Source organism: Melanotaenia boesemani, chromosome 1 (genome assembly GCF_017639745.1).
Source record: "Melanotaenia boesemani isolate fMelBoe1 chromosome 1, fMelBoe1.pri, whole genome shotgun sequence".
Lineage (NCBI taxonomy): Eukaryota > Metazoa > Chordata > Actinopteri > Atheriniformes > Melanotaeniidae > Melanotaenia > Melanotaenia boesemani.
The window spans coordinates 35184037-35208425 of record NC_055682.1 but is presented as its reverse complement, the minus strand read 5'-3'; the positions used below and the strand labels follow the sequence as shown (position 1 = coordinate 35208425).

Below are 24389 nucleotides of genomic sequence, written 5' to 3'. Positions count from 1 at the left end.
GTATTTTCAGTGAGAGATTTATGTAAACATGTTGAACTTATATCTATCATAAAACCCTTCCAGACTGTTGCTCTGCTGTAATGAAATTGTAATTTTCTAATGAGGCAGCGTTATCTGAGAAAATCACCATTTTAAAAGACAACCTCTGTGCAGCTGTACTTGCTGTATTTGTACGATGATATCCCACAGAGAAAATGAAAGCTAACAGACTGCACACAACTCAGTCATCGTCCTATGTGTCTGGTTCACGGACGAAGTTCCAATTAAATGGCCGGGTTGAAGATACAGTATTGCTCTGACTCAGTTGTGTGGGAGTCTGTGATGGTAAGTGGGAAAATGAGTAATTAGGTCCCAAGCATGAAGTAAAATGAAGCCTTATAATGATGTGAACTAGAAGGTCTCATTTTGCACTTTCATAGCTTTAACGTTTACTCTGTTTTAATTAACTCTATAAATGGTTAATGTAATAGCAAATAATTGACTAAAAAATAAAATATATAGTTAGATTTGGACTGGGAGATTAAAAGAAATCCAACCTTGTGCTTTTTAACAGTAATAAACACATAATTGGGTTTTTGCATGGGAAAAACATAAAAAATGGAATTAAATTTCAGTGATGGAGGAAAAATGTCATCGTGTGAACTACAAACTGATCTTATCCACCCGGTGTTCTGGTACGAAACAGATAACTTCAGTCTCGTGTATTTTTGCCTAAATTTGTGAAGGCTTAAACAGTCAGGCTGCTCTGCAGCTTGTTATATCATCTGAATGCAAACCAACGGCATCCTGACTGAGCCCTCTGATGTTACTCAGAGACACTGCTGCATTGTGTCTGCTGATGGGCTTCAGTTGAACAGTTCCTTCAAAGATGCAGCAGATTGTCATGGCTCAGGAGACCTGAAGCTGTCATATACAAGTTTTACTTTCACTTAAGGAGGCAGCATCCTGGTCACTAGTTATTTAGTGTTTGTGTGTTCTTGTGACATTGATGCAGTTTAATCTGATCAAGTGTTTAACCAGGTTACAGATGTAGCTTAAGAAACACAGCTGTTTAATGTCACAAACTGCAAAACGTCCGGCTTTATTTTTAACAAATTACTGTTATTATACGTCTACCAGCATTACCTTGATGCTAATGATAGAGACCAGCAGAAACCCATTTCAAACCTTCTATTTTTAAGCAAAATGAATGGAAAAGCTATTTTTTAGTTTTGGTTCTGATAGATCTTAGTGCTGCTTTTGACACAGTCATCCATAATATCCTAGTAGACCAGCTGGAAAATGGGTGGGAACCTCAGGTCTGGTTCTGATAGGTTGAATACTTGAGAAACAAGGACAACTTTATTTTATTTAGTAACTGTAGATCTACTCAAAGATGACATGCAGAGTTCTTAAAGGCACCATTTTAAGGCCTCTATTATTTAGCATCTATATGCTCCCACTATCTTGGGTCATGGAAACAAACTAAATATTTGATCATAATTATGCCGATGACACTCAGTTCTATATTCCTGTCTCACCGGGGGACTTAAGTGCATGCCTTGGTCAAATCAATACTTGGATGTTCCAGACATTTCTTCTGCTGAATAAAAATAAATCTGAAATGATTATGTTTGGAGACAAAGATTGGGTATGCGGAGGTTACTGCCTGCCTTCAGTCAGCAATATTAAAAACAACATATGAAGTCAGAAATCTTGGTGTCATTTTGAACTCTAAATTTTAACAGCCATATTACAGCAGCAACCAAATCAACCTTTTACCACCTGAAGAATATATCTAAAATAAAGGTACTGATGGTTCAGGATGGTTTAAAAAAGCTTCTTCATGCATATGTTTTCAGTAGTCTTGACTAATGGAATAGAAATTTTCTAGGTTTCTCTAAAATGTCACCAAGACTGCAACTAAGTTAGAACGTTGTTGCACATGTCCTCACGCAGACAAAAAAAGGGAACATATCACTCCAGTTACCAGATCCCTATGCTGGCTTCTTGAAGGACGAAGATTTTAAAATGTTGCTGCTGGTGTACAAGACTGACTGGTTCTGGTCCAAAATACATCTAATCTGCTGACGCCATATGAGCCACCAAGACTTAAGATCAACTGGGTCAAGTTTGCTTCCCACTCTGAGAATTCAAACCAAACATTTAGTTATTATGCTTCTAATATCTGGAACAAACTACCAGAAAACCTGAAGTCTGATCCAAACCTTAGTTGTTTTAGTTATTTTAAATCAGATCTGAAAAGGTTAATTTTTGCCACCTCTTTTAAGTAAGATAATTTATTTAATGATTGATGATGATGATGATGATGAAGTATTTCTCCTTGACGTCTGTATAATCTCTATTTGTATGTCTCCTCTTGTCTATATGTTTTGATCGTGAACAGCACATTGGGTTGCCTTATGTATGAAACGTGCTGTATAAATAAATTTGCCTTGCCTAAAATAAATGATAACCAAAGATGTCTTTGAATTTATTTGCAGTTGTTTCCCATCATGCACTGCAGTCTAGATGGCTTGTGAAAATGCAGATGATGGCTCAGTTCACTTCTTGCTGGAATTTTCTAGGCACCTCGAAAATATAAAGAGATTATGTAAATGAGGCAGAGTAACTGACTGACTTAGTTTCTTTGTATTTTCTCCAATCCTCATTCCTCTAGGGAAGTTGAGGAGGAGCTGGAGGTGGTCTGGCAAGCAGCAACAAGGGAGAACCAAGAGATGAGGAAGACTCTGATGGACTCTAAACTGGCTGAAGATGGCTGGGCTCTTCATGGCAACGTCTCCCCTGGCTGCTCTGCTCAGGCTTCAAATGAAAGCCCCACATCCTCCCACCATCAGCATAAACATGGGCTGGATTTCTACTGCTGAAGCAACCTGCAGGCAGGACATTTCTATGTGTTTCTGACTTTTCTTTTTTGTCTCAGGGCCTTTAAAAGCCTGCCAAGTAAAATAAATTCTCAAGTAAGTAGAAGTTGTGTCCTGAAGTTAGTAGTGCCATCTGCTGGACACTGGTGGTAACAGCATCATCGTGATTTCAGTGTTATCAGTGAGAGCAGACAGATAAGAGCTGTGCCAGTGCATATTAGTGAGTGTGTCTAAACCTGAAGTCTTATAAAAAATAAGACCTGCAATCCACACACTTAATTAACAAGTTTATGACAGGAAATTTAGCTGTATGCACAAACTGACCAAAAGTACATAACTTATCTAGAGATGATAATTTGATGGTATGTCAGTGGAACTTATTTCTTTCGCTTATATTGTTAAAAAATACAGAAATATGAATATAGATCAATTTTTGACATGTATATAGATACATATTTGTACATCTTTAGCTTTGTTTTGTATTAGTTCAAGTATCAGAATATTTTTGGGCCATTGTTATTTTTTTGATTCGTATATATTCCGTTTTGTGTATTAAAGACTTTTAATGGTTATGAGCCTTTTTGTGTGTGTGTTTTTCCATTAATGAAAGGTTTTGCAGATGAAAAGATTTGTAATTTGTGAGGAAGACCAACCATCAACCAGGACTGATAGAAATCTGTTTTTCTTTGATAATAATCTCTCAGCCCTGCTGGATTAGGTGGAAACCACATGGCAGGGCCCTGGGTTGACTTTCCACACCACGGATCCCTGCTGATGATTAGAGCAGGGTAACATCAGTACCCTGACTCACCAGGGACAATGCTAAATCCTGGTGTGACGGTAGACCATGAGGCTTGCCAGAAAATCCAAGCAGCCAATGTTAAAGCCAAACTCTTTTGGGGAGAGTATGACCAACGCACTAAATCACAGCATTCAGTCAGGTTTTCATTAGTCATAATGGTTACAGCATGAAGTCTTTAAGTGCCTCCACCCTAACAGTACTCATTTATTTTGTACTGACCTCTCATGTAACTGAAAGTTTTTGGTAATGAGGGACAATCTATCTGGAATAATGCTTTTGAGGCATTATTTGGGTTGGTTAGGAGCTCCGTTAGCTGTTCCCACATGTAAACAACCAGCAGATGTTAAAGAAGTGTACCAGCAGAAATCCCCGACATGAATATGTGCTTGAATAGGTTTTTTTGTTTGTTTGTTTATTAAAGGAATAACACATTTCCATCATAACTCTGTATGGTTAAATAGAATTAGCAGCTTATTTGGTCCCAAAGTAATTTTTCAACCTGTTATTACAGGGCAGTATCACTGTACAAGAAACATTTACAAAACAGTCTTATGTGTAAAACTGTAATAAACCTTGAGTCAGGAAAATCATTGTCAGGTCAGCTGCTGCAAAAGTACAATAACTTGTATCTTCTTCAGACTGTGTACTCACTCTAATATTCATATAAAGTGTGCCAACAAATGCTGCATCGCATATCATCACACAGTTGTTGCACATCCATGATGAGAATCTCCCGTTCCACTACATCCCAAAGCTGCTCTACTGAAATGAGATCTGGTGACTGTGGAGGCCAGTGGAGACCAGTGAACTCATTGTCATTTTCAAGAAAGCATTTGGAGATGATTTGAGCTTTGTAACATGGTGCTTTATCCTGCTGGAAGTAGCCATCAGAAGATGCTGAAGTGTGGTCATGAAGGGATGGACACGGTCAGCAACAATACTCAGGTAGGCTGTGGTGGTTAAACCAGACCACGTTGATACTAAAAGGTCCAAAGTGTGCCAAGAAAATATCCCCCACACCATTACACCACCAGCATCCTGAACCACTGATACAAGGTAGGATGGATCCATGTTTTCATTTTTCCACCAGATTCTGAGCCTAGCATCTGAATGTGGAGCTGAAATGGCGACTCATCAGACCAGCAACGTGTCTCCATTTTCTATTGTCCAGTGTAGGTGAGTCAGTGTGAATTGTAGCCTCAGTTTCTTGTTCTTAGCTGACAGGAGGCACCCGGTGTGGTCTTCTGCTGCTGTAGCCCATCTTCTTCAAGGGTGGACATGTTGTGTGTTTAGAGATGCTGTTCTGTATACTGTAGCTTGGTTGAAACTAGTGGTTTTCAGTTCCTGTTGCTTTTCTACCATGTCCAACCGGTCTGCCCATTTTCCTCATACATCTGACATCAACAAGACTGCTGCTCACTGGATATTTCCTCAGACCATTCTCTGTTAACCCTAGAGATGGTTGTGTGTGAAAATCCCAGTGTGAAAAGAAATTGTGGGCTGGTGTGACGCAACCAATTTGTATCAATGTGGGGAAGACAAAAGAGATAGTTATATTGAAGGCTCACCAATGGCTCTGTTTTCTGAGGAGGCTGAAACAGCCTTGCCTCTTTCCTGCTGGGTTGACTCCTTTCTACCAGTGAGTGATGGACACTATTCTAACAACTGATATCATTCTTTGATATGATAAAATTAAAAGGTCTCAGGTGCTGAAAAGAATTGTTTCATCTGCTCAAAATGAATTTAGAGCCGCCTCCCTTCTTATGAATGACATTAACTCCAGCAGGTGCAGAAATAGAGCATCAAAGATCATAAGGGACCTCACCCACCCATCACACAAACAGCCCACCTCCGTCCCTTCAGGACGACGGCTGCACAGCCCCAGAGCTTAAACAACAAGGATGAGGTGCAGCATTTCCCCTGAGGCTGTGAGGAAGATAAACTCGGTGAACTCCTCACCTTAAGCTTGACTCGGTTTAACCATCCTACCTGACACAGCAGGCAGACACCTCATGCATGAGCTGTTTATCTGATGAACTGAAAATGCACACAAAGAATCAGATCTATGTGTGAAGTATAAACAACTCAAATATTAATGTGGTCATCTGTAGTTGCTCAGTGTTTCCGCTAGCTTAGAGGAGCACTGAAAAGACAATCTCATGCATGCAGTTTGTGAGACTTTGCTTATCATCGCCTGGGATTTCCCACACAGCTGTGTCTGGATTGATCTCAGTCTGATGCTGCAGAATACAGAAAATATATTGTGGCTCTAAGCCCATTTGTCCACCCAAGCATCAGGAACGTCCCTGGAGCATCATTCTAGACTTCCAGTCAGAAATAGTTTCTTTCATTTGATAAACCTTGGTGAGCTTGGAATGGTGATCCATGCTTTTATTTCTTCTCGTTTGGACTACTGCAGTAGTTCCCAAACTTTTTCTGTAGGCCCCCTTTCATCAATGACAATAATGCCAAGCCCCCGATCCCACTACCACATGCACCCTGATGCTTAGAAAGAAACGTATAAAGAAATGTGCTCAAAATAGTCTTCATTTGACTGGCTGCTACTTCGTTAACTATGGTTGAAACCATGTCAGTTCCTCTGCTATAGTGCGTTTTAAACCAGGACACTGCATTCTACTTCAGGTAGGTTGAGCTTTCAATGAGATGCTGCTTTAGTAAAACAACTCTGCTGAGCTGAGTAGTTTATTTCTATAGTTATCAACTGGCTTTACTTTGTGTACCAAAGAAATGAGACGTCCACAAGTGGTGTTGTAACTTGTTTGGCTTCATACTGTCAGATGCTGATATTTTGAGGCAACACTGTGGTCTCTTTTCATTCCTCACTATTGACTACTCCCATTACTTGACCATTACCTGGTCAAGTCTAGGGCAAGATATGTCTCATCATATTTTCTTTGTCTTTTTTTTATTTTATTTATTTATTTATTTTGTAGCTGAAAACTCTGTTGATGATTAATCATTATTTGCCCATCGGTACTGTCACAAATTTGTCCATGTTTGCTAGCTGTGCAAAAACTATAAGTTTTATTTAGCCTTGCTGCACCCCCACTTTAAACCAGAGGGATTGAACCTTTTAGGGAGTGGCACCCAAACTCTGAGATGAGCTGTCTCTCTTTTTAAGATGCTTGGATTCTGTTGACTCTTATAAAGCAGTTGAAGACGTTTTTATTCTATCAGGCTTTTAGTGAGATGAGTTTTCTTGGATATGTGTATTTATGTGTTTTGTTGTGTTTTATGTCTCTTTTTATGTAGTTTTGTCTTATTTTATTGTAAATCACTGTTTATTTTTTATCTGTGAAAGGTGCTATATAAATAAACGTTCCTTTCTAAATGTTTCAGATTCTCCCAAACACTTTAGGACAGAAAATATCTGCATCTTACAGAATCCATGCCACAAATTTTAATAACTGAAGTTGTGTTTTCTTTGTTTATTTGACAACTGTAGAGACTAAAAATGTTCCTATTAGAGTCCTTGATGAGTGCATGGCCAACCAACAGTACTTCTGTTTAAAACCTTCCTGTTGCTCTTACCTCATTAGCATTAAGTCATTTGAGAAGATAGTCAAGGAGGTCCTTTAGAAATCATCTGGACCCACTTCACTTGGCCTGTAGGTCAGGCAGAGAGTTGAAGATGCAACAGAAATGCTTTTAATTATGATTTTAAGGCATTTAGAGGCTACACAAACATTTGCAAGATTATTTTGATTTTTCATCTGCTTTAAACTGTATCCAACCCAATGTTTCAGCAGAGATTTTACAATGGTTTTATGGTTTTGGCCTCATAGGTTGGATGATGGATTTTTTTTAAGTGAACAATCTCAGCAGGTGAGAGTCACTGGGGTTTTGACGGTTGACCTCTGCTCCTCTGCTGGTTCTCCTCGGGACCGTGTTCTTTTACCCTTTTTATCTATTTTGTAGTCTAATGATCGTTGTAGACATCACATCACATTTTAAAGTTTGCTGATGACTCAGTCATCTTGTCCCTGCTCAGCAGTGATGACCCTGATCCTCGACCTGTGATCAGGGGTTTCACTAACTGGTGTAGGTTCTCCTTAAAGATAAATGCTTCAAAGACTAAGGAGATGATTATTGATTTTAGAACAATGGAATCTTACCGTGGTTATTTCAGGTAAAAATGTTGAAGTGGTGAACCAATATAAGTACCTGGGAAGTGCGCTTGATGACTTTTGAGGCCCATGTGGATTTACTTTGAATGTATTTTTATCAGAAGCTCTGTGGTTTTAATGTGAATCCTACGTTTATCAGAATGTTTTATTCATTTTTTATTGACTCTTTATTAACTTTTAACTTTCAGTTTGGTGGTTTAACTTGTAAGAACAGAAACAAGTTGTTGGCAATCTGCAGTAAAAAAATGCTGGCAAGGCCCTCAAAGACGCAGATACCTGCTGCTGAGATGGCGGACTAACAGACTAAAAGATTAAATCGTCCCTGCAGCGATTGTGAAACGACCTGTCGTGATGTGATGTGTTCTTCGTACATGTTTGTTCCTACTGGCTGCGAAACAAATTGCTCTGAGGGGATAATAAATGTTCTTGAAAATGAATTTGTGACTAGTTCTGTGCTTCTTTAAGAGATACCAGCAGGTAATACTTGCAGGAACTGTGAAACTTTCTTTTCCAAATTTGTGTTATCAGCTAATAGTTTAATTTCAGGTCTGTAAAGTGAGTTTCATCCTTGTGTTAACCATCTGCTGGTTAGTTTCTCTGTATCAGTGGAAGTCTGCATGTATCCAGCAGGTAGAGAGCATCTGGAAGAAGTACTGGTAAGCTCCTGTTTTAAATGAAATTATTTTATATAATATATATCATACCCAGATTATAAAATGATTTTTAAATAAATATATTTTACTTTTATGGGTGTTTACCAGCCTAACCAGCCATCTATCCTCTTATCTCATTTCCCAGTTTGCACATGTGATGCCTCCACTTGACTCTTCTAATCTCATCTCAGTGCCTCCCATCAGAAATTCAATCAGAGGAGGGGACAGACAAGGCGGCATTAATGTGTGACTTTTCCCTATTTTTTTAATGGATGCAGAGGTGTAGTCTCTTCCAGAAAGCTTCCTCTCTCCCCCATCTTTTGTCCTCTAAGTGCATTAGAGTAAATGAGACATCGTCCAAATATCTGGCTGTAAACACAGAGGAGACGAGGAGACAATCATTTAAATCTGATTTATTATAAAAAAAACAAAAATGGTTGTCTGCAGATGAATTTGCAGATGAAGAAACGTTGTTTATAAAGGACGAGAATCACAGTCATATTTTTGTTAGATTCAATTTACACTTTCAAGAGATGGAAGTTGAACTGTTTGTGTTAGATTTTGAGGGCAAGTTTATTTAGTTTATTCTGTGCAGCTCTAAATCAATAAGAATAATAATAAATCAATAATAATAATAATAATAAAGTATTTTACGTCTTCACCAGCATGGTGTGGACAAACCCATGTCATAATTTCGCCCAGAAGATTAAATTATTATTTGGACTGATTTCTTTATCTGTTTGTGTCAAAGTGACCCTGATTTTCTCATCAGTGTATAAATATTGGTGAGACGGAGACTTTCCCTCCTGCGGACAGCTGGTAATTGGCTCTGAATGAAGGATTAATCTCCAAAAGATAATTGTGGCACTCGGAATCTCTTTGTTTGCAAAGCTCTCCCTCCACTCATTATTAACTGTTCTTTAGTCGATTTCATGTCTTAACTGAGGACTACAGTATCTCTTCAGCATCAGTCCCGCTGTTGGATGACATCATTCATTATTCCTTCCCATGAAAACTCCAAGAAAGTGATTAAATATTTGTTGTAGAATGAATAATTAGGCTTCAATATTTTATTCACTCAGTAAAAAGTCTGAATCTTTGTGAGTCCTAAGGTGTGAGCATATGTAGTCAGGTTTCATGAGCTGTTTGTACCACCAGAGGACAGGACAGACTAACTATCTGCACAGAGAACATGGTGAGGGAGCTGCAGCACTGAGAGGACAGTTACCTGGTAAGAACGTCTCTTACACTACAACTCAAAAGTGTGTGCGAATCTCTGTGAATCGGGTTGTGCACCCATGGAGGATAAGAGGTTTCAGCTCCCTCACTTTCTCTGCAGTTTAACACATTAATAGCATGAACTGAAGACCCGGTTCGTGATTTGGACTGATGACCTTGACGGCCTGTGGAGGAAACAATCATTCATCTTGGTGGTGATTCGTTCGAAGCTCCGTGCATGACGGGCAAAGCAGGTAGCTGGAAACTGACATCAGTTCTGCAGAAAGACAAGTTTCTTTTACATAAAAGGACAAACACAAACAGAAAAACACTTGGTCAAAATTTATCTCCAGACTGAAAGTGGACTGAATGCCAGAGTTTGTTTAGCCCTGAAGAAAAAAGTAGATTTTTTATGTAGCCTAGATAATATAAATTCAGTAAAAATGTCAAAACATTAGTATGAAGTACATGTGGGCCTCTTCATCATACTGCAGTAGCATTGAATGTGAATGTGGACACATTTGTATCTGTCCACAGATAGATATATGGATAGAACTGTATGTATATATATAAACAATATAAAGCATTATGAAAAACAACAACATGAAATGTGAAATTTGCACTTTTATTCCAGACCAGAGGAACCGCTACTGCTATTAAAAATGTTTTGCTATGTCATGACCTGTCAGCATCAGCATCATCTCCTCACATCATGTTCAAAATCACTTTTCTGAATATTTACTGTCACGGTGCGTGGTCGGCGCTGAGTTTTCCCAGCCGTCCCTGAATGCATTATCCCTCCAACTCTGCTGATTGCTGATGCGCTCCACCTGGTCTGGGCTCCTTATATACCAGTCTGTGACAACTCTTCTCTGCCAGATCTTGGTCTCGTCTTGGTTTTTCCTTGTACGCTTCCAGCCTTTCTCTCCTGCTTGCCAACCTGATCTCTGACCTGTGACCCGTTTTTGGACCTGGATATCCCGACTCAGCCTGCTCCCTGTCTGGTAAACCCTGCCAGTCTGTCTCTGATCCTTGACCTGTATTTCGACCTGGAAAACCCGATTCTGCCTGCCCCCTGTCTGCTGACTCTGCCTGTGATTCATTCTGACCGGTACTCTGACCCTTGGACTGTCCTCAGGATTTGGATTCTGGATTACGGATCTTGCCCCTGGCCATCGGAAAACTCTGGAGGATTCCTGGAGACCTTATTCAGCCTGGATTATCCACTTCTGTAACTATCAGAACAAACTAATTGTCTTTCTGGTTCTGCAGTTCCCACAGCCCCGGTGGAGCTGCTATCACAACATCACGGTCCCTGAAAACCATCCTGCTGGTTTCCATCCCCTCCGCTGGCAAAGCTGACTGCAAAAACCAGACCTGATTTCCCTGGAGAAATTCTCTTCACCTCAATAAAAACTGTTTTCACCTATTCCTCAGCTCCAACTTTATTTGTGGTCCAGTTTGCTGGTCCGTGACAATTTACACCCTTTTTCTGACATATAAACAATAATGAGCAATCGTGCACAAATCAACTGATTTGTTTAAAAGTAAAACAGATTTTTTTTTTTTTTTGTCTTTTTTTTTATAAAATGTCAGTTTTATCATCTGGTGTGATCTACTGTAACTTCTTTTAACTGGCTTGTTATTTTGACCATAGGGAAATAAGCCAGGAGTGTTTACCTAAGAAGATCAACCTTTGATCTCCCTAAAAAGCGAGATGGAGTAAAATGTTCCAGCCTCCAGTGCTGGCTTTATTTTCACTGACTAAGCTCTGGTGGGTCTTCCCCGTCCTCCACCCTGAGGTATCGTTGTGTTCCACTACTTTACTCTCTTCCCAATACAACAGTTTTGCTTGAAATGGATGTTTAGTGTGTTTTTAAATTCCTCATCATTGTGACTTTAATTTCTATTTCCTCAGAGTGTAACTTCTTTCAGACATGATTATTCCAGATTTGTTAGTGTTTGTTTGATAAGTGCAAATGAAATATATTTGTTTTTATGAATTAGTTGCTCAGTCTTTACAGTTTTAGATATATTGTATATATTTTAACAATGTGTTGAAATTAGAGGTATTTTGTGTCTAAGCTTAATGTTTTAGTTGGTAAGTCGTGTTTTGAGTTTTAACATATCTAGTGCACAATTCAGAGTAATTTAGTCAAATCAGGATTTTTTTTTTATTTTATTAAAAAAAAACTTAACTTTAGTGTTTCAGTGACGTGTTGCTGTGTTTTAGAGCAGCAGCAGCTACTAATGCTGTTAACATAACCCCGTGAGCTTCTACTGCTCATCATCAGAGTTGGGATGGATTTAGGAAGCCTTGTGTCATCGTTACCGTGCAGCCGGACTCCCGCTGACTGATTTTTGTTAAAGTATAGCACTGATCAGTTAGTGCTGCCTGCAATACAAGAAGCTTTTACGACCGGTACGGTATCTCCTCGTAAACTGACAGAGTTCAGTGTATATGTACAGTTAAGTTCTGCGTTTTCAGCTCTCTGTGTTTTTACTATGCCTTAACAAAGGTTATGCAGACTCATCACGGTGAATGTGGATTTTATTTAGCTGTGGGAACTTTGACACAGTGTGAGATTCCTGTAATTCATTGACTGTATTTTCACATTTAAGCTATGAAACAACAGCTGATGTGTGTTTAAAGATCTGGCTTCAATAGAATTTACATGCTTTAAATTATTTAATGAATATTTGTGTAAAAAAAAATCTTGTGACAGTAAGAGTCAAAAGATGTGACACCTTTATTATTACTTATGAGACATGATTGCAGCCTTCAGTCTAATTCTCTATAAATGAGATGTTTCTTTTGGCTGGAGTTATATTTACTCTCTATCCTTTTCCTTTCAGGCCAAAATGAAGACAGAATATTCTTTAGAGAAGAACAGCACTCGACGAGTCTCTTATGTAAGTCTGCAGAACAAACAGCACCTATGACCAGAGTGTTCCAGACATTTTAAACATGCCTGGTCTCTTTTCCTCTCCCATTGTTTCACCTGCATCCTGCTTCTGTTGTACAAGTGTTTGATCTGCTCTTTTAGACTTGTTAGCTGGGATGAAATCATCTCTGCCTCTATGTCTTTGACTCTCTGATTCTTTAGACAGACAATGTTGTCCGATGGAGAACTGGATCCGAGATCTCCAGTCCAGAAGATTTAGATGGACCCAACAATCAAATGACCCCACCTTCCTCGTTTAGAAAATACCACCACAGTCTGCAGACCCTCAAACCCTTTCGCTGGTCTTCATCACAGTCAGTTTCATTGATGATTTATTTTACTTTGTGTATTTTTAGATGTTTACCGCCTTCACAGAGCTGATTCTCTTATATTCAGATCCCATCCTCTGGATAATGCCGGCTTCTTATCGTTCACAACCTTTGCCTGGATGACCCCCATGATGTGGGCCATATTCAGAAACAGGCTGGACTTCTCCTCACTTGGCCTTTCCCCACACGACGTAGCAGACACCAGTGGAGAGAGGTGTGAGTCTTTCTGCAGATTAATCCTCCTACAGTAGCTTGCACTGCTGGACGACAGGCCCGTGGACCTAAGCACCGCCCCTCCCTCTCTGTTTTTGCAGGTTGCAGAGACTCTGGGAAGAAGAAGTGGAGAAGAAAGGCCTGGAAAAAGCCTCACTGGTCCGTGCGGTCCTCCGCTTTCAGAAAACCAGGCTGATTCTGTCCGTCTTTATTGGCATCCTTGCCATGTTGGGAGCATTTTTTGGTCCGGTGAGTCATCATTTTTATCACGTCTGCAGTCCCTCTTCTATCACGAGCCACCAGCAGTCCCCTTGAGTTTTGAGCTTGAGTTTAAAATATAAATGTGTTGACTGAGTCATTGTCCATTAAAATCCATGAGGTTGATTAATTAGAAAGCCTCTAATTTTACATTTTGATAAAGAGCCAATATATATATATATATATATATATATATATATATATATATATATATATATATATATATATATATATATCACATATGTCGGAATGCAGCACAACGTACCGACAGAGCTGAGGAGGAAGTACAGAGGCTGCAAGTCAGGATCTAAGCTAAAGGCTGCTCGACGAAGTTTTAAGCCAGTGATCCCCTCTGTACTAATGGGGAACGTCAACTCACTACCTAACAAGATGAACGAGCTGTTGGCACTGAACAATCAACGGAGTGAGTGATACCAGATGCTAACGTGGATCTACCGGGTTTCACTGCTGTGAGAGCTGACAGAGACATGAACGCCTGTGGTAAGAGCAGAGGTGGGGGGCTCATCATATATGTGAACAAACGTTGGTGTTGCCCAGGACATGTCTCAGTGAAAAAGGAACTGTGTTGCCATGACTTGGAACTGTTAGCCGTTAGTCTGCGGCCATATTACTTGCCGAGGGAGCTTAGTCACGTGATCGTGCTCTGTGTTTACATCCCGCCGAACGCAGAAGCATCAGCTGCCTGTGAGAAGATACACACAGTAACAGCAAGGCTGCAGACAAAGCACCCCGAGGCGTTTATGGTCATATCTGGAGATTTTAATCATGCTTCCCTGGACTCTACCTTGGCCTCCTTCTAACAGGCTGTAGACTGTCCCACAAGGAACAACAGAGCAATAGACCTGCTGTACTCCAATGTGAAGGATGCCTACAGAGCCACCCCCCTCCCCCCACTTGGAAAGTCTGACCACAACCTGGTTCACCTACAGCCACAGTACACCCCCCCTGGTCAAAAGGATGTCTAATACCACACGCTCAATCAGGAAGTGGTCACCTGAGACAGAGGATGCTCTGAGAGACTGCTTTGACATCACTGACTGGGATGTACTGCTGAGACAACATGGTGAGGACATAGAGGAGCAGACTCACTGTCTGACGGACTACATCAACTTCTCGCTGGACGTAGTCTCCCCCAATAAGACTGTCCGTTGTTATCCAAATAACAAACCTTGGATAACGCAAGTTGTCAAAGCGGCCCTCAACAGGAAGAAGGTGGCTTTCATGAACCATGACAGGGAGGCAATGCAATTAGCACAGCGGGAGGTGAAACAATGCCTGAAGGTGGCGAGAGACACCTACAGAAGGAAGGTGGAGGATAAACTGAGTGAGATTCGTATGAAGGAGGTCTGGGATGGTGTCAACACCATCACAGGTTTCAGATCAAAGGCCATAACAGCGGGGGGGACAGTGGAAGAAGCAAACAGGCTGAACATCTTCTTTAACCTCTTTGACCAGCCCACGGTCCCCCCTCCCCCACTGCAGTACACAACCTCCCTGACTTCATCCCCTGTGCAGCCCCCCTGCCAACCTTTACCCCTCCCCCCATCTCGACACCCTCCACAAATAACAGCTGAACAGGTGAGGGGAGAACTGAGGAAGCTCCATCCATGGAAAGCAGCAGGCCCTGACAGAGTGCCTCCTCGTCTGCTTAGGACCTGTGCTGCTGAACTGGGGGAACCACTCCAGCATGTCTTCAACCACAGTCTACAGCTGGGGAAAGTGCCTACCCTGTGGAAAACATCCTGTATTGTTTCAGTTCCAAAGAAAAACCGTCCTGGTGAGCTGAACGATTACAGACCAGTGGCACTTACATCCCAGCTGATGAAGACGATGGAGCGGCTCATCCTCAATCTCCTCAAGCCCCAAGTGCAACAGGCCCAGGACCCCCTACAGTTTGCCTATCGCGCAGGTGTGGGTGTGGAGGATGCTATTCTCTACCTCCTACATCGTGTCCAAGTACATATGGATAAGGGGAGGGGCACAGTGAGGATCCTCTTCTTGGATTTTTCAAGTGCCTTCCACACAATCCAGCCCCTGATGCTTCTGGAAAAACTGAGGGAGATGCAGGTGGACCCCTGCTTGGTGTCCTGGACTGGTAACTACCTCACAGAGAGACCGCAGTACGTCAGGCTAAAGGACACCACATCTGACACTGTTATTAGCAGCACAGGAGCAACCCAGGGGACGGTGCTGCCTCCCCTCCTCTTCACACTCAACACCTCAGACTTCTGTTACAACTCAGAGCTGTGTCACATCCAGAAGTTTGCAGATGACACAGCCATCTTGGGGTGTATCAGGGATGATGGAGAGGACCAGTACAGGAATCTGGTCAGTGACTTTGTCACCTGGAGTCAGATGAACCACCTCCAGCTTAACACCTCAAAGACTAAGGAGCTGGTTATTGACTTCAGGAAGTCCAGCCCACAACCACGTCCAAAGACCATCAGGGACGACAAGGTGGAGATTGTAGACAACTACAGGTACCTCGGGTTGTGGCTGGATAACAAACTGGACTGGACATGCTGTACAGATCACCTGTACAAGAAGGGCCAAAGCCGTCTGTACTTCCTGCGAAGACTGGGATCTTTTAACATCTGCAGGAAACTCCTGTGGATGTTCTATCAGTCTGCGGTGGCTAGTACGCTTTTTTATGCTGTTGTCTGCTGGGGGGGTAACATGACAAAAAGGTGTGCTAACAGGCTGGAAAAACTCATCAGGCGGGCGGGCTCTGTGGTTGGCATGAAGCTGGACTCCCTGGTGACAATGGCAGAGAGGAGAATACTAAAAAAACTACTGGGTATTGTGAATGATGCCAGTCACCCTCTGCACACTGTCATCAGTGCACAGAGAAGCCTGACCAGTAACAGGCTGCTCCTCCCCAAGAGTAGGACCAACCGGCTCAGAGACTCCTTTGTCCCCTGAGCCATCAAACTGTATAACTCTGCATTAGGCAGGAGGGGGAGAAGGAGGGGGGAGAGGGAGGTGTGCAGTCTGCCTGATACAACACATGCACAATAACCCATACAAACAGTTGAAATAACTTATACGTGCAATAGTGAACTGGGAATCTGTACCACCTCTACTGTGTGCAATGCTTGTTTATATTGTTTTATTTAACTTATCTTATTGTTATTTATTGCATTCTATTTGTGCTTTTCTTGCACCTTGTTGCCTCTATTTGGCTTTGTACCTGTATATATTGTGTCTTGTGCTTGTCCTGCTTTACTGTTGGTGTTGTATTGCTGCTGGTACCCAAATTTCCCTGAGGACTCTCCAAAGGGATTAATAAAGTATTTCTATTCTATTCTATTCTATTCTATTCTATTCTATTCTATTCTATTCTATATATATATATAGATAGATAGATAGATAGATAGATAGATCCTGTGACTCTGGGGACATTTTCCTGTCTTGTTTTGTGTCTTCTTGTCTGCCTGACACCCTTAGCCATGGCCATTACTCAAATGAGCTTTTTAAAGATCCAGATTTGCACCCAAATTAAATGCATACCTTTTTAGCGATTTCTAAAAGCCAACTGGAAGCAGACTATACATCAAAGACACAGTTCAATCAGAAATGGCGGCATGTAGTAATGCAGCGGCTTCTCAAGCTCCTGGTGATTCTGACCCTCTCTCGTTTCTTTCCTCTCGGATAAGACTTATCTACAGTTTCTCAGAGCTCATGAAACTCAGGTTGAGTGCTGCACCTCTTGCGGCAACTGTAAGAGCAGAAGTAAGCCGATGGAGTCTATTAAAAACCACAAGCTGGAACAACAACAACACATTAGCCTAAAGGCTGGCATAAGCTCTGTGCACGGAGGCAGAAGCAAGGTAAGCGGGACGGAGTGCTAGCCAAGCTAAAGCCTAAAAACAGGCTAGCTATCCCTTCACTATTCCTGGCGATGGATCTATTTCGACTCCGTATGACAAACTACAGGGACTGTAGCGTGAAGTGTAAAAGGGTACACAGCGGCTGCTGAAGTCATGACTCTTAAATGTCGACCACATTATCTGCTGGGGGAGTTTACAGCAGTGTTTGTCATGGTATCGGTTCGATCCTAAACAAGCACCCTGAGGATTGCTGGAGACTTCAATCACGTAAACGTGATGGACATTCTGCCGATGAATGCACTGACTGGTATCTATTCGAGGAGGAAGCAACATATGATGGCATGATGAACTTGGAGGAATACCCATCCACAGTCATCAGCTACATCAGAGAATGTGCCGACGACGTCTCCATCACCAAGACTGTCACCATCTACCCCAACCAGAAACCCTGGCTGAACAGAGATGTCCGCACTCTCAGACCTGCATTTAGGTTTAGAGACGCATTGCACTGAGGATTGCAAGAAGGTACCTGAATGTGGGTATTGAAAAAGCTTAAGCAGAATATGCTTCAAAAGGGCAGAGCAGTCTTCCTGGAAACCAATGGAACATGTATAAAGGTATCAGAACCATCTTGAACATGACACAAAAAGAGTCCTCATCTGACCCTGCCTTTCCGTGAACACTTTTTATTCCATTTTTGAGGATTGTTATGTAGCCTCCTGCACCAGGCAAGTCCCCCCTCTGTGTGACCCCTGAGAAGGGGGTGAGGTCACTACTCAAGATCAACCCATTGAAAGCACTAGGACTTGATGGCGTTTCTGGGTGGGTTTTCTTAGGGACGCCGCACACAGCTAACAGGGGTGCTGACAGACATCTTCAACATCTCCCTTTCCCCAGGCTGCAGTACCACCATCATTCCTGTACCCAAGTCCTCTACTGTGACCTCCATAAACAACAACTGTCCTGTGGCCCTAACATCTGTTGTCAAGAAGGGCTTTTGTGGCTGGTGATGGCAGACATGAGGAACATAATCAACATCAGTGTGGACCCTCACCAGTGCACATCTGACGCAGTATCAGCTGTCATTCATCAGGCACTCACCTTGAGGAGAGGGATGCGTATGTCAGGCTCCTCCTCGTCCCTCAAACCCTGGTAAAAAACCGTCTCTGTGTAACTGGGTGCTGGGCAGAGGCAGTCCTGGCTAGTTTTGCGCCCTGGGCGAACCATCCATCAGCGCCCCATCCATCAGCGCCCCCCACAACTAACCAACCTGTCCCCCTTGCTCCGGGAGCATCTTAAAGGCCTGTGTGGCTGCAGAGGGAGGTGGCGCTTCATTTTTGCCAGTGGAAGCTGCTCCAAAATATTTCAGAAGTGCCCCTGAATTTACAATTAAGATAAAATATGTACGTTAGATCACACTTAACATGCATCAGTTACCCAATTAAAAAAAAAAAACATAATAATACACAAATGATTATCATTTGTTAACATCCTATTAACTAAGCATAACACACTACAAATTATTCAAAAAACTATATCACATAAAGCTTACAAAATGTCATGTCAGTGTATATTAACATGAATGTTATATAAGTTATTTAAGTTAGCATAGACCCACGTATAGCATTAAAAATTCCACAGTCAGGATGTACTGTTGTTTACCAACTTCCCAGACTAATAGGCCCATGTGAACTTGCACTGGTTGTGTTGCAGACACAAACTAGCCTATTAGTGAAATTAACTGCATGACTTCATACCTCAAATTTTAATAGTTGCTTAAGTAGAGCTAAAAACCAAATACAGTCGTCTTTTGTGGCTAAGTAGCAACAAGAGGATTAATAGTGTATAGGCTGCTGTTTCATTACATGCACAATTAACGTCACTCATAGAGACCTGCATACCGTTATCTTTTGAGCGTTTCTCCTCTTTTTCATTTCCTTCTCTTTCTGGGCACCTGATGGTTTCTTTGGTCTTTTGTCCGTGATACACCCTTGACTCGACGTCACATCATCACCTTTTCTGTTGTCAAACCCAGGGGATCAGGCCCCTCCTTGCTTTTCCTCTGAGAGTGAGACTCAACCCGCTCACAACCTCTGCAGTTGCAAGTTGATTCCCCCCCCCCACCCTTTCTCCCCCCTGGCTTTTCTTCTAACACGCACACAACCTGTATACATGATTCTCAGCAGTAAGTTGACACAATAGTAGGGACGCCCCAGCGCCCATTAACTTGACATGGAAATGAGCCGTATTAGTCTAGAAAACTGGCAATTTTTATTTTTTTTTTTTTTTTTTTTGAGGGTGCTCGTGCGCTCCCAAATAGATTGCACTCTGGGCGGTCGCCCACCTTGCCCAAAGCCAAAACCGTCCCTGGTGCTGGGTTTTCTTTTTTTTTTTTTTTTTTTTCTTTTTTTCAACTTGTCCTATCCAGCATCATAGCAAGCAAAATGATAATCTGGTTGCTGTATCGTGCTTAACAAATTTGCTCTGCCAAGGGGAGGCCTATGGGTAAGGCTCCTCTTGATAATCTGATTCATTTATTTATTCATTTACTTTGAATCACGGAATCTATGTAATCTTGCTGGACCTGACCGGAGGGGACAGAAAAAGATGGAAAATAGCAAAAAGAGCAAAAGGGAAAGAAGAAAGGAGACAAGAAGCTCACAGACAGAAGAAAACAACCCTTCAATCCACACCATCACCAGACAACAAATTGTTACACCTGTACATGAACACACCAGAAAATTTCCTACAACTTTTACAAAAGCAGAAACACACACACACACAAAAAAAACAGGGCTGCCAGTCATTAAGAGTTTTTAAATAATAACCAAATCAAAAAGACATAACAGTGACCAGATACTAACTCACAGGAAAAATACAAAAAGAAAAAAAAAAATTTTTATAATTATCGCTTAGTATTAAAAACCCACTAGACAACTCAGTGACTGTGTCAGCATGCAGAGCATGAGAAACAAGGAGTGATCAGTGATGAAAAGTGGTGAGTGAGATCATGCAAATGCGACCTCGCCTCCACGGAGGCCAGAGGCAGACCAGGGCCTGGGCCGGGCCCTCAGCAGCAGACCCGGAGCACCAACCCAAGCCACCCCACCACAAAGACGACTCCAGCCCCACCTGAAGGGCGGCAGAGGAGAGCCCCAGCAAGAGCCCCCCACGGTCCCGGGGCACAGGCCCCAGTGGGCCAAGATCAGCAGCCGCCGGCCCCGCCAGGGACCGGCCACCCAGGGCAGCCCAAGCGAAGGGCCCAGGGCCCCAGGAGCCCAGAGGCTGCCGCCCCACCCCCCAAAGGCAGAGGGCCCACAACATGGCTAGGAGGACCAGGCCCCCCCAGACAGCCACCCGGCGTAGGCCAGCACACACCCCGATGTTCCAGCCGCACACCCCGGGAACCAGGGTGCTATCGGCCCACTCCCCATCTACTTCAACCTGCACCCCATATAACCCCACACTCACACCCTCCCCCGTGCTGCACCCACAATCACTCACCACCACACAGTCACGCCACACACAACCCACCCACCATGCCCCATGGGGGACACCCCAGGTGGACCAGCGGACAGCGAGCCCCAAGCACCCCCCCCTTGACCCAACCCCCACAGAGCCAGCAGCCCACCAGAGCAGCCACCCCGGGACCCGGCCCCGGGGCACCAAAATCACAACTCAGAAACAAAGGAGAATGGCAATCACCCAACAGTTTGTGTTCTTTCTTCTTGGCGGTGCTTCTTACGCAGGTTTAAATTGAGATTTAATCAACAAAATCAGAGCATCCTGACACAGTCCATCTCAGTGTGGTATGGCAGCTGCACAACAATGGGCAAGAAAGCACTGCAACTGGTTGCTACCCAAACCACTGCAGGAGCAGGGCCTCCATAATCAGGGGTGACTCCACCCACCCGTCTCATAGACTGTTAACCCCTCTGCTCGTCATGTTTTTGGTATGTAGGAATGACAAATAAAACCTTTGAACGTTGAACCTTCTGTAGTAAACCTCTTTACTAAGATTAATGACGTATGACCTGCTGTGTAAGGCAGAGTGGAGAGGAAACTGGAGGTGACCATGAAAATCACCCTGCAGGGAAATCCCTAATTCCCAACAGAGCAATTTACACAGACAGAGGGAGAGAACAGATCTTCCTGATTGGATTTGAACTCACTAGTCAGTAATGGTTTAATGAGCAGAAAATAGTGTAGCAGGACTTGGTATTGGCCAGTGTTGGACATGTTACTTTAAAAAAGTTATAATTATAGTTACTAGTTATTTTTGCACAAAGTAACAGAGTCAATAACAGAGTTACAGAATTATAAAAGTAATTAATTACTTAGAAAAGTAATTATTCCCTTACTTTTTAAAGAAAATATGTTCCCTTTAACAGATCTTAAAATATATCTGCATGTTCTTGTATTCATAATAAAGCTGAATAACAGAAAAATCATGGACACTAATCTCAGGCTCTTGGATGTCGAAGCTCCCTCTCCTCCTCAGGAGATGTGCTTCATGATTCTGAGTGCTTCCAGACACCATGAAGAAAATATGTTTCTGGTTATGGTTTTATCTCTGAGGGAAAAATGACGTCTGTGGTTCCAGATTAAAACTCTTCCTGGTTTATCTGGACTCGTCGTTGATGCGTCTCCTGGTCGTTTGTGTGTCTGCGCACACTGACTTACCTAAATCTGCCATCAGTCAATCCTCATCAGGTAGCACATGTGGTTGTTCCTCCCCCTAAGACCCGGTCAGTTGAAGACAGCATCAGCTTCAGCTGAATTTGGGTCGTAAAAATAATTCGGGGACAACTTCTGGCTCGAACATGTGACATTGTTTTATTCTTAGCTTGCACCTGGTCACAGCACAACACTGCCACTCTTCTACTCAAACATTGGGTTTATTCTCCAGTTTCAACCAGATCACGTCATCGTCGTAACGATGAAAAGAGTAATTAGTTAGATTACCCATTACTGAAAAAAGTAACGCCCTTAGTAACGGCCATCACTGGTATTGACTAACGCCATCTTGCTACCATCATTGTGTACAAATGCCTTTATTTTTCCATTTAGTTCCTAGTAGTCTGTAGCTGTGGAAGCACATTTTCAGGGTTTTCAGCTTTGGTCTGCAGATCTGTGCACTTACCAGTTAAGTACATATGGCACGTTACGGTTACATACAACTCTGTTTTACACCATGTCCATGAATCTTTTTACCAAAGCTAGGCGAAATGAGGCCCTCCTCTGTTGTATTTCTTCTGGTTGGCAAACAGTTTGGTAAATTACTACTACATAATGGTGGTGGTAACATATTACTACCAGGTGCTGATTAAAACGAGACATGAACGGTTATATTTTTTTTATAATACTCATCAAAACTTCTGGTTGAACGAAGTTTAACTATAATATGAATTTAAGTAAAACATGCCAAGCGTCTTTATAATACTATTTTCTCTGTACATACATTCATTCCCATGTTTTCAGTGGTGAAATTATAATTATCAGTGACATCTGTTCAAGACTTACAGACCTGTTCTTCTCTCTGTCCGTTCAGGCTGTTCTGGTCTATGAGATCTTGAACTACATTGATTACCCAGAAGAGTCCACCGTGACCCATGGTGTTGGTTTGGCCTTTGCTCTGTTCACCTCAGAGTTCTGCAAAGCTTTCTTCATATCCTTGCTGTGGGCAATCAACCTGCGTACGGCAGTCAGGCTGAAAGGCGCCTTCTCCTTGGTGGCCTTTCAGAAAGTCATCTCTCTGCGGGTGCACAGCGGCATTTCAGTGGGAGAGGTAGTAAAAAAAAAACCTCTACTTGTCTCAGAAGGTCTTAAAAATGTTCTTTTTTTTTCTTCCACCAGCACATATATCTCTAATTATCTGTCTCTGGCTTCCTCACATCCAGATGATAAATGTGTTGACCAACGATGGTCACAGGTTATTCGAAGCGGTCTTGTTAGGGAGCTTCACGCTGTCCACGCCCGTCCTCTTCATAGTGTGTATTGGATACGCCTGCTACATCCTTGGCTACACGGCGCTGACTGGAGTCTGCACCTACCTCATCTTTGTCCCCGTACAGGTCAGACATACACTTTTATATTTTTATAAACAAAAATTAATTTCAAATCTCCTGTTTTATTTAATTAAATTATTATGCCAGATCATTTGTTAATAATATTGCAGACTTTGGGGTCTGGTGCATTCAGATAACATGATGACAGTGGCATCTTCACAATCCTGAAGTTAGACAGAATCCATTGGCACCAAATATGACATAACTGATCATGACTAATGTCATGACTCTGCAGAGGAAGGACTCGAGGGCTGATCTCAGGTAAATAACAACGGTTTAATTAACAAAAGATTAATGGTGACAATCACAAAGTCCAAAAATACAGTTAACCGGGCTCAGTACCACAGGAAGACTTGTTAGCAGACTGGCAGAGTGGCTGATGTAACTGGGTTTTATACCGGTGAGTTTGTTGAGGCTTCAATCCCGTTTGGTGCAGCTGCCAGCAGCTTCTTCATTGTCTTATCCTGTGTTTGTTCTCTCCCTCTTCTGGTAGCCAGACTTAACTTTCTTTGGTAGGTACATGACCCAAGAAAGGCTCTTTTTTTTCTGTTGTTTTCTGCATAGATGTTACACTGAAATCTAAACAATAATAAACCAAAATATAAAATCTGAATGTAGATTTAGATACCAAGTTATTCAAATCATTCCTAAACATGGATAAAACAGGTAAAATTAACACAGTTTAACCAACTTTTTCACACTTTTTTTTCCCATTTTCAACCTTTCTCTCTGATTTAATTTTCTTCCGTGGAAATATTTAGTGTTTACTTTCTTTTTCCTACAGTTATGAAACTCCAGAGATAACTTTAAATTAAATATATTGCTATTTCTTTGTCATTGCAGGTTTTATTGGCCAAATTTATTAACAAATTCAGAGGGAAAGCCATGCAGACAACCGACAGCCGCGTCCGCACAATGAATGAGATTCTCAACAGCATTAAGCTGATCAAGATGTACGCCTGGGAGGAATCCTTTGAGAAGAAGATTGCAAGTGAGTTACGCAGTGCTGTGCTAACAAGTTACCAAACACCCGGATTTTA

General features: G+C 42.1%; 2 protein-coding genes and 1 long non-coding RNA gene across 4 annotated transcripts in view; 2 read left to right on the top strand and 1 right to left on the bottom strand.

The window, feature by feature from the left end:
• Positions 1–3436, top strand: part of cep89 (centrosomal protein 89) — an 81761-nt gene extending 78325 nt beyond the window's left edge. For both annotated transcript variants that reach the window (XM_041985965.1, XM_041985957.1), the window contains exon 18: positions 2660–3436. In XM_041985965.1, the coding sequence (XP_041841899.1) occupies positions 2660–2867 (208 nt within the window). In that variant the 3' untranslated portion in view covers positions 2868–3436. The remainder of the gene's footprint in view (positions 1–2659) is intronic.
• A 9435-nt stretch (positions 3437–12871) lies between these two features.
• LOC121640245 (ATP-binding cassette sub-family C member 12-like) overlaps positions 12872–24389 on the top strand; it is a 33573-nt gene continuing 22055 nt past the window's right edge. The window contains exons 1-6 of the mRNA XM_041985946.1: positions 12872–12944; positions 13027–13173; positions 13274–13421; positions 22833–23069; positions 23182–23355; positions 24193–24340. Of these exons, the coding sequence (XP_041841880.1) occupies positions 13079–13173; positions 13274–13421; positions 22833–23069; positions 23182–23355; positions 24193–24340 (802 nt within the window). The 5' untranslated portion in view covers positions 12872–12944; positions 13027–13078. The remainder of the gene's footprint in view (positions 12945–13026; positions 13174–13273; positions 13422–22832; positions 23070–23181; positions 23356–24192; positions 24341–24389) is intronic.
• LOC121640303 lies at positions 19218–24384 on the bottom strand. The gene is made up of 3 exons (XR_006010437.1): positions 24373–24384; positions 21189–21196; positions 19218–19300 (listed from the first exon to the last, which is right to left on the bottom strand). It is a non-coding gene; the product is annotated as an uncharacterized LOC121640303 (long non-coding RNA).